The 14,648-nt window shown below is 48.0% G+C and overlaps 1 protein-coding gene across 9 annotated transcripts in view; it reads right to left on the bottom strand.

Moving 5' to 3' along the window:
- The window catches only part of Ctps2 (CTP synthase 2), a 62,747-nt gene that overhangs the window by 46,301 nt on the left and 1,798 nt on the right, over nucleotides 1–14,648 (bottom strand). For all 9 annotated transcript variants that reach the window (XR_206125.3, XR_002389680.2, XM_021245343.2 and 6 more), the window contains exons 2-8: nucleotides 9,653–9,857; nucleotides 7,848–8,018; nucleotides 5,833–5,933; nucleotides 2,197–2,313; nucleotides 2,022–2,105; nucleotides 1,472–1,552; nucleotides 981–1,132 (exon numbers count right to left, since the gene is read on the bottom strand). Coding sequence is in view for 7 of the 9 variants with exons in the window: in XM_021245343.2 (XP_021101002.1) it covers nucleotides 981–1,132; nucleotides 1,472–1,552; nucleotides 2,022–2,105; nucleotides 2,197–2,313; nucleotides 5,833–5,933; nucleotides 7,848–8,018; nucleotides 9,653–9,818 (872 nt within the window). In the remaining 2 variants the exon portion in view is untranslated. The remainder of the gene's footprint in view (nucleotides 1–980; nucleotides 1,133–1,471; nucleotides 1,553–2,021; nucleotides 2,106–2,196; nucleotides 2,314–5,832; nucleotides 5,934–7,847; nucleotides 8,019–9,652; nucleotides 9,858–14,648) is intronic.

The raw sequence follows: 14,648 nt of genomic DNA, 5'->3' as shown, positions 1-14,648 counted from the left end.
GGCCCTTACCAGAGAAGAGGGAGGGAGACGACAAGGAGAAGGCAGTGTGCACTCGAAGGCAGACATCAGAGAGGCGCAGCCATAAGCCCGCACCCCACAATGTGGCGGGCAGCGGGTCCCTGAGAGCAGCCCGAGGAGCAACCTCCCCGACTGGAGAGCAAACTGCTGTTGTAATCTGGGACAGCAGCTGCAGGAAACTTAATATCAAGACCTAACATTTGGCTTCAGAAAGTACCAGAAGCGCTGGGCGTGGTGGCGCAGGCCTGTAGTCCTAGTACTCAGGAGGCTGAGGCAGGAGGATTGCTGAGAGTTTGAGGCCAGAACTACATAGCCAGCCTCTGTCTCAAACAAAACAAAACAAAAGGATTTTCTTTAGAAAATATTAGCTGAAAATGTATTCTTTTTTTCTTTTCTTTTTTGAGACAGGGTCTCTTGCTATGCAGTTAAGGCTGGCCTTGAACTCACTGTGTAGGCCAGACTAGCCTCAAATTCCTGGCGATCTTCCTGGCTCAGCCTCCTAAGTGCTGGGATGACAGACATGGGCCACCACGGAATGTAAGCATTATGTACCTCAAACATGTGCTAATAAATATCAAAATATATATATATGTATGTATGTACATATACACACATGCACATATATATATATATATATATATATATTAGCTGAATCCTAAAACCAAAACAGGACTAGAACATTTAAAATGATAAAATATTCAGAAACTAAGAAATAAATCAAAGTGCTCCATGAATAAAAAATACTCCATTCAGAGCCTAAATTCTTTGAATTCACTTTGGTTTAAGTACAGAGAAGTCGAAGACTGCAGAAATCTTCAAGGAACCCAACAAAGCCCCTAATGAGGCACCATGGCTCGGACACACGGAGACACACACACACAAACACACACACACACACACACACACACACACACACACACACGAGCCCCATGCCTGCGGGTGGCCAGGGGACTTCAGCCCACCTGTCGGCCATGTTCCCCCACTGCAGCAGCAGGCCGCTTGAGGAGTCGCCCACGGGCAGGTCCAGCCGCTCCTTGAAGTGCTTCACAATGCCTTGCTGCTCCAGGAGCACGGGCACTCGGTACGTGGAGGACACGTCATGGATACACATGACCTGCGGCGAGGACAGAGGAGGCTGCTTAGGCGGCAGTCGGATGGGCCTCGGGAAGGCGGCCCAGCTCACGAGAGACTGGTGGCTTCATTCTCCTGATGCACAGAAGGGCACTAGGAAGCCGGACGAGGTGGTGCATGCCTGTGATCCCAGCACTGGGGAGGCTGAGGCAGGAGGATCTCAAGCTCAAACCCAACCTAGGCAACTTAATGACTTAGCGAGACCTGGTCTCAAAATTAAATAGGAAATCTTTTTAAAGGGCTGGGGATGTCGCTCAGTGCAAAGGCCCTGGGTTCATTTCCCAGTACCACCAAAAAAAAGTGAAGAGCCGCGAGGACCCACCTGTTCGGGTTTCACGTGACAAAACATGGAGATCTTCTCCTTCACGGCCATCTCGATGGGCGTGGAGCTTCGGCACATGATCTGTCAAAGCGAGTTTGCTGTCAGCCAGCAGGAGCCACCCGCCCCTGCCGCCATTCACTTCTAGAGGCCACCGTGGCCAGTTCTCCCACGCAAGACACCCGGCCAGGGCGCACCTGCTCACCCGTGGCCCTCAGGACCGGAAGCCTAGCCGAGCACAGGAGACGACAGACAACCAAGTGCAAGCACAGCGTCGAGCCGTCTCCGCGGATGGAGCCGGGGCTCAGAGTGCTGAGTCAGTAAATGCAAGCAAAGAGTCGGGCGTGGTGGCACACACCTGACATCTCAGCACTTGGGAGGCTGAAGCAGGAGGATCACCATGAGTTCCAGGCCAGCCTAGGCTACAAAGGCCAGCCTGAACTACACAGTGAGACCCTGTCTCAAAAAGTAATAGTAAATTAAAATAAATAAAACATGGAGGTCATCCTCCAAGAGGCCTGGAGGGCAAACCTACCCATTGCGCTTCACTCACCAGATCCGGAGACAGGCCCAGCCCCCTCAGCGCACGGACACTGTTCTGTGTGGGCTTGGTTTTCTGTTCCCCAGTGGCACTGGGCTAAAAAGGAATGTATCCCTGTCAGTCTCACGCTTGCAGGTAAGTGACGCCGCCCCAGCCCCCCGCGTGGGGCACTCATCTCTGGGCCCACCTGAGGGACCAGGCTGACATGGATGTTATAGAAATTCTCTCTCTTCGCCTTGAACTGGAACTGTCTGAAGGCTTCCACGAACGGCATGCCCTCAATGTCTCCAATGGTGCCTCCCAGCTGGGAAGAGAAGACAGAAAACACTCGCCATGAGCAAACATCTCACATGGCACACACACAAGTAGAAAATTTATTCATACCCGAGCGCAAGAACTGAACTTCCACGTGTGCACAAGAACAAACGCTTGCAAGTGCTCGAAGTCCCTGAATTACACACTGAAAATGGATCTGCCTAGCGTGGTGGCACAGGCCTGGTATCCAGCACTCTGGGAGCCTGAGGCAGGAGGATCGCAAGTTCCAGCCCATCCTGGGCAACTTATGGCAGAGGAGCACAATAAGCTAGTTTTAACAAATGGCCCCAGTTAGAAGGCAGAACTCAAATCCAGTGACAATGCCAGAAAAGTGACAGCTACCGTGTTCTGCCTGGATCTCTGGATGGAAATTTTGAGCTCTTGCTCACCAACCCCCCACCACTGTATTTGAGCAGGCTCCTTACAGTGTTGGCACGACTAGAATTAAATCCCCGTTATTAAAACATGCTGGCTTTCTAAAACAAATAGTAGCAAACCCCCCATGAATACTCCTGGCAGAGTAATCCTTCAATAAATGTCAACTTTACTTACACTGTATTTCCAATAAGGTTACTTAAAGCTTTTTGCCTTAGACGAAGAAAAAATTCACCTTAACCCATTCATCCTTGATATATTAAATTCTTAAAGTCTATCAAATGGATTTTAAAATTAATTCTGTAGTTGGGCATGGTGGCGCATGCTGCTAATTCCACCAACATGGGAGGCTGAGGCAGGAGGATCACAAGTTCTAGACCACCCCCGGCATGTTAGTGACTTAACAAGCCCTGTCTCAAAAAATAAAAAGGGCTGGGGATTTAGCTCAATGGCTAAATCTTGCACTTGCCTGCCTTGCAAGTGCAAGGTCCTGAGTTCAATCACCAGTACCAAATAAATAAATTAATTAAATTAAATAAAAAGGGCTGGTAATGTAGCTCAGTGCAAAGGCCCGGGATTCAATCCCCAGTATCACAAAAACAAAAATAAAAAATAAAAATAAAATTAATTCCTTAGCACTTGAGATTCTACTATGGTACACTGTAGTAGCTCAACACTGTAAGTGAAGTGCTGGGGAGAATTTAAGACAGTCTGCTACTCAGTAGCTCAGAGTTTGACCAGAAAAACAAGACAAAGTTAAACAATAAGCAAGGGTAGAACTTGGGTGGTGCACACCTGTCATCCCAGCACTCAAGAGGCTGAGGCAGGAGGATTGCCACAAGTTTAGGGCCAGCCTGGGCTACATAAGGTGTTCAAAGCCAGACTGAACTACAAAACAAGACCCTGTCTCAAAAACCAAAAAAATAAATAAATAAATAAATAAATAAATAAATAAAAAGTAAAAGTTCTAAATACAAGGTTGGGGCTACAGCTGAGTAGCAGAGCCTGCTGCTTAGCATGTACAAGCTTTCAGGCCCGCAGCTCTTCCTTCCCGCCCCCAACTGCCCTCCTGCATCACAACCTTCAGACAGGAGACACCGGACACGCCACTCCTCTAGTACAGCATCCCACTGTGCCCTTCCCAGAGACAGCACAGCAGCCCCAGCATTCTGGCCTCCCTGCCCACTGGGGCTTAGCTCAGTGACCAGGAGGGAGAGAGAGGTCTCAGGTGACTGAAGCCCCAAGGAAGCGAGCCATGCAGTGAGTTACCACAACCATGACAGACCCACACTAGGTACACTGCTGACCGGCTTGCTGGGGAAGAGATGAGTCTTCACTAACTTTAATTCACACAGCAAAACACAACCAGAGAGCTAGGCTGGTGGCGCCCCCCTGTCATCCCAGCACCTGGGAGCCTGAGGCAGGAGGATCACTATCTGTTCGAGGCCAGCCTGGGCTGCACAGTGAGTTCAAGGCCAGCCTGAACTACACAGTGAGATCCTGTCTCAAAAAACCAAAGAAATCAGAATTCAAGCTTCTTGTTCCCTGGAACAGGTAAGAAATTCCAAGAAACAAAGACACATGTACATCACATGCAGTCAGGAACTTGGTGGGGACGGGACGGGGGTATCAGTAACTACAAGACACAATAATCTAATGAAAACAAAATTTTGTTTTGAGAAGGAAAGAAATGCTCTTTTCTGGGTTTTGTTGGGAGTTGGGAGTGAATGGAAAAAGGAAGCCAAAATTCTAAACGTTATTCACTTCTGTCCTCATGTGGCCAATAGTGGTACTGCAGTCCCTTCAGACGTTCCCTCTTTAAGACCTGGAGCAGAGGTATCCGCGTGTCCAGAAACCTTCAGAGTCCCCTGGTATCTGCAGATTGCCACGAGTTCGAGGCCAGCCTGGACTAGAAAATGAGACCCTGGGCTGGGGATTTAGCTCAGTGGTTCCACCGCCTCCCTTGCAAGTGCAAGGTCCTGAGTTCAATCCCCAGTACCAAAAAAAAAAAAAAAAAAACAAGACCCTGTTTCAAAAAACCAAACAAAACACTTTATGGGAGGAATCTTCCTTTTGGAAGAAAAACTTTTATTCCTTTAACTACACCAGGTACAAATGACTTCCGGTTTGTGCTTCAATGACGTGGCCAAACATGAATAGAGACTGTCCACTCTCCTGGTTCAGAAAGTTGGGGACCTAACCTGCAGAGGCTCTGGTGACAACAGCCCCTTCACACTACCACCAAGTCACCTCACACATGGGGGCAGGAGTACCTGGGATGGAATCCAGGTTTTCAACCCATGCTAGACAGGGTTCCACTGCTGAGCTACATGCCCAGCCTTAGCTGAGCACTTCCAGTAGCTTTGATGCCATTCTAAGCACTAAGTGTGGAGACTTCTTTAATTCTCAAAAGAATGAGTTAGGGGGCCGGGGATTTAGCTCAGTGGTTTCACCACCTGCCTTGCAAGTGCAAGGGCCCGAGTTCAATCCCCGGTACCAAAAAAAAAAAAATGCTGCTCAAAAGAATGAGTTAGGTATTCTCATGCCCATTTATTTACACACACACACACACCCTTTGGGAGTTTTGTTTTGTTTTGTTTTTTGTTTGCTTTTTAAGACAAGGTCTCACCGTGTGGCCCAGACTGGTGGCAACCCTCCTGCCTCAGCCTCCCAAGAGTGCTGGGATGACAGGCGTGCACCACCACCTCTGCCATCAAACACTCCTTTCTTTCCTTAAATAGCTGAAACTCACTTCTCATCTTTCCCACCTGACTTCCTAACTCAGTCTCTCTACGCAAAACACTTGCAGCCAAGGCCACCTGCAAGCTCCCCAGGGGCCACACTGTGCCCGTCGCAGGCCGGGCCCTAGCAGACCTCTGAACTACTCCCTATGTCACGCTCGGGTCACTGCGTGCCCACCACGAGAGGTCATGCAATCACTGCCTTACTGAGAATCTTCCCCCTCAACTGGTGACCAAAAAGAGAGGGACCGGCTCTGCAGTTCCCTGCGCCACCGGGCTCCTAGCCCAAGGTCCTGAGGCTAGGGCCATCTGTCTGCACCTGCTGCCGAGTGCCCTGGAGCAGGAAGCGACACTGCAGCATACACGCTTCGAAGGGCAGGTTGAATGCTTGCCTCTATGACGCAGATCTGGGGCTCTTCTGGGTTCCCATCCACTGGCACCTTGGACTGATTCATGACCCACTCCTGGATGGCATCAGTGATGTGGGGGACAACTGCAGAAAGAAGTCACACACTGCAGCTCACCTCATGCCCACCAGTAAGGAAAATACCTCAGACCTCCCAGCCCAAGGGACCAGCAGATCAGACCAGCTCCAGACCCCCGTGACCATCTCCCCTCTTGAAAAATGTGCGAGTCACAGTCCTGGGCCTTTGTGCTCAACACTCACAAGTCACAGAGATCGAGAAACAAAGCAGCTGGGTGTGGTGGCGCACACCTGTGATCCCAGCATTCAGGAGGCTGAGGCAGGAGGATCACTGCAAGTTTAAGGCCAGCCTGAGCTACACAGTAAGTTCAAAGCCAGCCTGAATCACAGTGACACCCTGCCTCAAAAACAAAACAATGCAGAAGTGCTATCTTTATCTCTGTTGAAACCAAAACCAGAGAATCCCTGTCTTGCCAACTAAGACCTATGTGAGGAGGGAGGCTGTGTCAGTTGTTGGGGTACCAACCAGTGGGGAGAGGATGGAGATGCTGAGCCCCAGACCCCAAGAGGCATCAATCAGCAAGAGGGCGAAAAGGCAGTCTCCACTAGTACCTGAGCCCCAGGGCCCCTCAGGGAGGCAAAAGGGCCCAACGTTCCTGATCTCAGCTGAAGAAACACAAAGGAGACAGACCATGGCTTCCAGATACAAAACTCTAACTTGACGCAGGAAGTAGAAATGCTGGCTTCCGGGATGCACACAGAGAAAGCGCCTTCCACTGGTGAATTGAGAAGAGCTCATGCCCAACAGCCTCTGTCTGAGGGGTGGGTCAGGTGGGCTCTTCTCCCGCTAGAGCAGCTCAGGGCTCAGGGGTGTTGCTCTGCCCCATCACAGAGCATGTCGGGTATAAAGAGCAAGTCTCCCTCCTTTAGGTCTGCTTTTCAGACTCTGACTTCAGTGTGTACTTAACTGCTTCCAACTTGAGAATGATTCAGAGAGGGCAGGCATCACCTTCACCCCACCGTGCAGGAATTCAAGGGTTCAAGACCCAAAGTGCCAAGGGGGTTCTTTCAAGGCAGAATGGAATCATCCCACCTGGGAAGAGGCGGGTGCCTGGACTCTCCCATCCCTTTCACCAGCCATGCAAAGAAACAAGATCAAGGGAGAAAAGTAAACATATTAACACAGGAGGGCCGGGGATTTAGCTCAGTGGTTCCGGCGCCTGCCTCGAAAGTGCAAGGTCCCTAGTTCGATCCCGGTACCAAAAAACAAAACAAAACAAAACAAAAACACAGGAGCCAGGCATAGCAGTGCACACCTGTGATCCCAGCACTTGGGAGGCTGAGGCAGGAGGATTGCTGCAAGTTGGAGGCCAGCCAGGCTACACAGAGAGCTCAAGGCCAGTTTGAACTACATGTCAAGACATGTCTCAAAACAAAACCAAACCAAGGAGGCCAGGAGAGGTGGTACACACCTGTAATCCCAGCACTTGGGAGGCTGAGACAGGAGGATCTCTGCAAGTGGGAGACCAGCCAGGGCTACATAGTGAGTTCAAGGCCAGCCTGGACAACATAGCAAGACCCTGCTCAAAACACCAAAATAAATGCCAAAAAATAATCTGCATTCTGATTAAAAGATAAATAAATGGTTCTCCACAAATTTTCTAAAGTAAACCTGGGGGTATGAGGTTTAGACTAAGAACAATGACATTACTTAAGAAAGAAAAGAAATGCCAACCAGTGTGGTGGTGCACTCCTGTAATCCCAGCAGTCAAGAGGCTGAGGCAGGATGATCACCATGAGTTTGAGGCCAGCCTGGGCTACACAGTGAGTTCAAGGCCAGCCTGAACTACATAGCGAGACCCTGTCTCAAACCACCCCTCCCAAAATAAGAAGAGTGCAGAAATTTTGAAAGGATGAAAACTGATACTGCACAACTGTCTGGAGCCCAGCGCCCCAGCCCCAAGCGCCCGTGGCACCTCATACCTTGCACTGTCTTCCCCAGGTAGTCTCCGCGCCGCTCCTTCTTGATCACGTGATGATAGATCTTTCCAGTGGTGATGTTGTTGTCTTTATAAAGATTAATATCCAAGAATCTCTCATAATTTCCAAGATCCAGATCAACTTCTCCACCATCATTTAAGACAAACACTTCGCCTGGGATGAAAAGGCAATGCAGAAATTACAAACTTGCCTCTAAAAGATTATTTTTCAAAGACTGACACATTTTTTATTAAGGAGATGATAAAAAAAATGTATCCATAGTGATGGCTTATTCTATTTCCTTATCTCAATAGAGAATATAACAATTCAAGTCTACCCGCGAACGTGCATCAGAAACACAACATTCTGGTGTTCTACCATGGTGATTTCTTTTTGTTAATCCCACTGAAATTCTGGAGGGTTTAGAAAAGCTAATCCAGGCATAGTGGCACACACCTGTGATCCTCCTGGAGGTCGAGACAGGAGGATCCTAAGTTCAAGCCCAGCATGGGCAATTTAGCAACTTGGCCTGTCTCAAAGGTGAAAAATAAAAAAGGGGGCGGGGGATTTAGCTCAGTGGTTCTGCCCCCTGCCTCGAAAGCACACGGTCCCGAGTTCGATCCCCTGAACCAAAAAAAAAAAAAAATTAAAAAGTTAAAAAGGGCCAGGAATGCAACTCAGTGTGAAGGCCTTGTGTTCAATCCCCAGTAGTGAAGATGAAAGAAAGATTGATTGATTGATTTAGCTTTTGTAACCCCAGAATGGTGGCACAGTGCATGCCTGCAGTACCAGCTCCTGGGGTCACAGGGGGATCACTTGAGCCCAGGAGTTCAAGGCCAGCCTGGGAAACACAGCAAGATCTCATCACAAGGAAAAAGAAAAAAAAGCCAGCCACAGGGACACAAACCTGTAATCCCAGCTACTAAGGAGGCTGAAGCAGAAGGATCATAAGTTTGAGGCCAGCCTGGGCAGCTTAGTAGAGCTTATCTCAATTTTTAAAAATAAAACAAATAGGGGGCCGGGGATTTAGCTCAGTGGTTTCGCCACCTGCTGCGCAAGCACAAGGACCAGAGTTCGATCCCCGGTACCAAAAAATAAAAAATAAAAAAGCAAATAAGGCTGTGGATGTAGCTCAGCAGTAAAGTGCTTGTCTGGCGGGTACCAGGCCTTGGTTTGATCCCCAGTATCCAAAAAAAAAGCAAAAAACGAATGTGTGGTGTTAGAAGATGAGACATCCATTACCCTGGGAGCTGTGGGCTGAGAGAGGATGAGGGAACAAAGGATTTCTGTTCCTTGATCAGGGCTGGCTACACAATAGTTTCATTTAGCAAAACCTCATCAGAGCTGTCCACTGGTGACTTATGCACTTTCCCGAATGCAAGGAAAGATGCTATTAAAAACAGTATACATTCACCGCCTTCTGCGCAAGCGCAAGGACCGAGTTCAATCCCTGGAACCAAAAAAAACAAACAAACAACAACAACAAAAAAAAACAGTATGGAAAGGCTGCCTTTTTAAATAACTAACACGTCCCCTCAAATGTCAGCATTAATCGTAGTTACTCAGGCAGCTGGAAATGTTAAGAGAGGAATATTACCTGTATGATAAAATAAAACTAAACATGGGCCACAGCAAGAGGCACCATGTTTCCAAAAGGCTTGACTAATTTGGCATGTCATCAGCCACCAAAAGACGCACCAGCGACGACAAGGACATTCACACGTCCCTGCAGGATTAGCTGCAAGTGTGCTTCGGGGATTCTAGCCCAAAGGGAGGGCCCCAAACAAGGGAAAGGGGACCTTTCCTACCGTGCTCATAGGGCGAGAAGGTCCCCGCATCGATGTTAATATAGGGGTCGATCTTGATAGCTGTAACCCGGAGCCCGCATGACTTGAGGATGGTCCCGATGCTGCTGGCGATGATCCCTTTGCCGATGCCAGAGATGACCCCACCAGTGACCAGGATGTACTTCATTGGCAAAGCAGTGGCCAGGTGGCAACCCCCAGAAGTAACCTGTCACCCAGTGAAATTCAGCGTCAGGGAAAAGAAACATTTCCTCAAAAAGCACAGTGGTTTACTATTTCAACTAAGTACTTGAAACTTTTTTTTGGGGTACTGGAGATCGAACTCAGGTCCTTGCACTTTCGAGGCAGGCAGGAGAACCACCGAGCTAAATCCCCAGCCCTATTTGAAACTTGAAACAAAATAGAATACTGTAGACTTTCTTTTGTTGTGGTTGTTGTATTTTGGAGACAGGGTGGTAGGAAATGTTAAGAGAGGAATATTACCTGTATGATAAAATAAAACTAAGCATGAGCCACAACAAGAGGACAGGTAGTGCAGCTGTGTAGTTCAGGTTGGCTTTGAAGTCACTATGTAGCCCAGGGTGGCCTCAAATTTGCAGCAATCCTCCTGCCTCAGCCTCCCAAGTGCTGAGATGACAAGTGTGTGCTACCACCCTGCCCAACGTTTGTCACTACACAAAAAGCTAAGGATACTTGGTGCAAGCAAAGTGGCTGGCTCCGTTTCCCTGGCTTTCATGTACGCCAGCCATAGGATACCAGTCCCTCTACGATTTAGAGGCAGCATATGAAGAGTTCAGACTCTGAAGTCAGATCTGTACAAGCTGTAGGTGGACAAGTTAGTTTTCCTTTCTGTATCTTTCTTCCATCTGTTAAATGGAATAAAAATGCCAACCTTTGAAACATTGTTCAGTGCCCCCAAAAATGAACTGTCAAGCCATGAAGACATAGAGAAACCCTAAATGCCTATTAGTAAGTGAAAGAAGCCAGTCTAAAAAAGCTACATACTTGGGCCGGGGATTTAGCTCAGTGGCACCCCACCTGCCTCGTATTGCAACGTCCTGAGTTCGATCCCTGGTACCGCAAAAAAAAAAGCTACATGCTGTCAGACTCTATATTACATTTTGATTTTTGGTACCAATGGAACTCAGGACCTTGCGCTTGTGAGGCAGGCGGCGGAACCACTGGGCTAAATCCCTCGGCCCACTATATTACATTTTGGAAAAGGCAAAAAACTACAAAGTCAAGCCAGGTGCAGTGGCACATGGCTGTGATCCCAGAACTCAGGAGGCTGAGGCAGGCAGATCACTGTGAGTTCGAGGCCAGCCTGGGCTACAGGGTGAGTTCAAGGCCAGCCTGGATTACATAGCCAAACTCTGTTTCAAACTTAAAAAAAAAAGTTATGATTGAGATCAGACTCATCACTGGCCCTTGGCCTGTCCCCTAAGTCCTCAGGGAACCTGTGCAGGCTCTGTCTCCACTCTGAGTGACTGACCCGGACCCACTTCTCTGTCCCGGTTGCTTTCATGCCTCAGGGGCAACCTGCAGTCTCACAACAAGAGAGGTCTTGGGCCCACAGATGCTGAAATATTTATGATCTCATCTACAGAAAATGGTCTCTGATGCCCAAGGTAACAGGAGCAGAGTTAAGAGTTTAAAAGCATGGGCCGGGATGTAGCTCAGTGGCACCCTTGCCTGCTTGGCAAGCACAGGGTCCTGAGTTTGATCCCTGGTTCCAGGAAAAAAAAAATTTAAAAGCTGGCAGTGGGGCTAGCTGTGATGGTGCACACCTGTAATCCTAGCATCAAAGAAGGCTGAGGCAGGAGGATCATAAATTCCAGCCCAGACTGGGCAACTTAGCAACTTAGGAAGATCCTATATCAAAACAAAAAGGCTGGGAATGTAGCTCAGTGCAAAGGCCTTGGGCTCAGTTCTCGGCACTGCAGAGAGAGAAGCTGACGGTCCTCAGCTCAGTGATGGAACCCTTGCCTAAGATGCACTTGTAACACCCTAGGTTTGATCCCACCACTGCAAAAATAAAGGAGAAAAAATAGTTGACCATTGGACTGGAGAAGGTGCGAGGAACTAGGTCTGGGTTCCACCCCAGATGTTACTAATAGCCAACTTTCTTTGTTGTTGTTTGGGCTGGCCTTGAACTCACTATGCAGCCCAGAAACTGTGCAGATCCTCCTGCCTCGGCCTCCCAAGTGCTGGGATTACAGGGGTGTGCCACCACGCCCGGCACCTCTATTTTTTTTTTTTTTTGGTACCAGGGATTGAACTCAGGACCTTGGCTTTCGAGGCAGGTGCCGAAACCACACCACTGAGCTAAATCCCCGGCCCCTCTATTTATTTTTTTAAACCAAACTTTCTTAACTTCAAGAGTTATCTCACCTAAGAGTTATCTTGGGCCGGGGATTTAGCTCAGTGGTTCCACTGCCTGCTGCCTGCCTCGCCTCGCAAGCGCAAGGTCCCCAGTTCAATCCCCGGAACCAAAAAAAAAAAAAGTTATCTTTCTTCAAAACTGTGAGTTCCATTTGAACCAGCTCACCACAATCAGAGAGATAAACTATAGCTATCCATGTCCCACCCCAATGTCCCCACTAAGTCCCTGGCCTGCCTTTCTCTGAACATTTTGATTAACCACAGCCCATACCACTGCGCCCACAGTCTTCCCACAGTCTTCGCACTGAGCCACACTCCCAGCCCTTATTTTACTTTTTATTTTGAGACAGGGTCTCACTAATTTGCTAAGTTGAATTTGCAATCCTCCTGCCTCAGCCTCCCAGAGTGCTGGGATTACAAGTGTATACCCCTGCGCCCACCCTCTGAGCTATATTGATGACCTACAGTATTCTCAGTCCAAACCCAGAGCCTCCTCCAGTAGATCCCAAATGCATGTGAACACTCGTCTCTCCTGACTCCTACTGTCCCCGACAGCAGTGCATGAGGACACTTTCTCCCCATCCCTTCCTTCTGAAGGCCCCTGGGGACCTACTCGTAAGTCCAGAGGAAGATGAGCTCGATTCACTTCTATCTATGACCACAGGCAAGCTCTTCAACTTTTCAGGACCTCAATTTCTTCAATGCATCCCTCCCTAGGGGCTTACAGAGGGGTTGTACAGGGGTTTACAAACATGGTGCCTAATTCGGGGTGTGGTGGCACACATCTGTGATCCTAGCAATTGGGAGGCTGAGGCAGGAGGATCACTCTGAGTTTGAGGCCAGCTTGTGCTGTAAAGTGAGTTCAAACTAGACTGAATAGTGAGACCTTGTCTCAAAAACCAAATTAATTAATTAATTAAATAAAATTAAGATCACAATCTTAACTGTCAAGATCTTAATTTGGGGCAGCTCCCAGCATAGAGGAGGCCTCTGGGTTGGCGTGCCACCCTGGCTCCCAGCCCAGAGGAGACTTCCGGGTCGGCTTGCCACGGCTCCCAGCCAGGAGTAGGATTCCAGGTAGGCGTGCCACGGCTCCCAGCTTAGATGACACTTCCAGGTGGGCATGCTGCGGCTCCCAGCACAGAGGAGGTGAGCCAGGAAGACTGCCTCCCCCCGCCCCAGTCAAAATGAGAAGACAGGTAAACAAGCCCCAGCAGAACCAGACTTCCAGATCACCTACAGCAACCCCAAAGGGAAACGAGATGGAACACTCTGATACTCAATCACCTGGACTCCCTGAACTAGCAATGAAAGAGGATCTGGAAAAAATGAAATCAGAAATAATTTCTCACATAACAGCAAAGATTTTGCCCATAGTGCAAGACATGATTAATAAATCTAGAGAGGATACAGATAAAAAAATAGAGGAGCTGAGGAACATGGTGGAATGCCAAGGAAAAAATGGAATCCATAAAACAGATGCAAATAGATTTCCAGGAGATTAAAAACACCACTGAAAGTCTATGCAACAGAATAAGCAATGTGAAGACAGAATTTCAGATATAGAAGATAAGATTGCAATTAGCGACCAGGAAAAGAAAAAATTCTTTAAAATTGTAAGGGACCATGAGAAATCAATCCAGCAGCTGCTAGATGGATGCAAAGAAAAATAACATAAGACTGATTGGAGTCAATGAAGAAACAGAAGAGAGTGCAGATGACATAAAAAAACTGTTCTCAGAAGTGATGGCAGAAAACTTCCCAAGGAGGGGAAAAGAACTTGACATACAGATAAGTGAGGCATATAGGACTCCAACTAGCCTTGATCAAAAAAAAAATCTACACATAGGCATATCATTGTTAAGATTCCAGAAACCCAACAGAAGAATAAAATTCTACCAGCAGTTAGAGAAAAGAAACAAATCACATACAAAGGAAAGCCCATCAGAATGACAGCAGACTTCTCAATGCAAACCCTCAAGGCAAGAAGAGCTTGGAGTGATGTATTTCAAGCCCTAAAGGAAAACAGCCTCCAACCCAGATTGAGGTACCCTGCAAAACTATCTTTCAAAATTGATGGAGAAATGAGATACCTTCATGACAAAGAGTGCCTTAGGAACTTCATGAATACCAAACCAGCACTCCAAAAAATTTTAGACAATACCCTAGGAAAAGACGAGGATCACAACACCAGGAAGCCCAGCAGACTGAATCCACCAGGCGCCACAAGAAATTAAGATCTTAATTTGGTCAAAAATATACCATGTTGGGCCGGGGATTTAGCTCAATGCTTTCACAGGGCTGGGGATTTAGCTCAGTGGTTTCGCTGCCTGTGGCACAAGAGCAAAGACCCGAGTTCAATCCCCAATACCAAAAAATAAATAAATAAATAAAACCAAGATCCACTTTTTTTTGTTGTTGTTATTGTTGTTTGTTTTTGTTTTGGGGGTTTTTTTCCTCTTTTTTTCCTGTGCCGGGGGTCGAACTTGGGTCCTTGCGCTTGCAAGGCAGGCGGTGTGTTTGTTTTTGAGACAGAGTCTCAATATGTAGTTCAGGCTGGCCTTGAGCTCACTGTGTAGGTCAGGCTGGCCTCGAACTCGAAGTGACCCACTTTTAA

This window comes from Heterocephalus glaber, unplaced genomic scaffold, assembly GCF_053883595.1.
Source record: "Heterocephalus glaber isolate CG9 unplaced genomic scaffold, H.glaber_assembly_v1.0 deba00001594, whole genome shotgun sequence".
In the NCBI taxonomy this organism is placed as follows: Eukaryota; Metazoa; Chordata; class Mammalia; order Rodentia; family Bathyergidae; genus Heterocephalus; species Heterocephalus glaber.
Note: the sequence above shows the minus strand (reverse complement) of the source record. Positions and strands in the feature narration are given on the sequence as shown.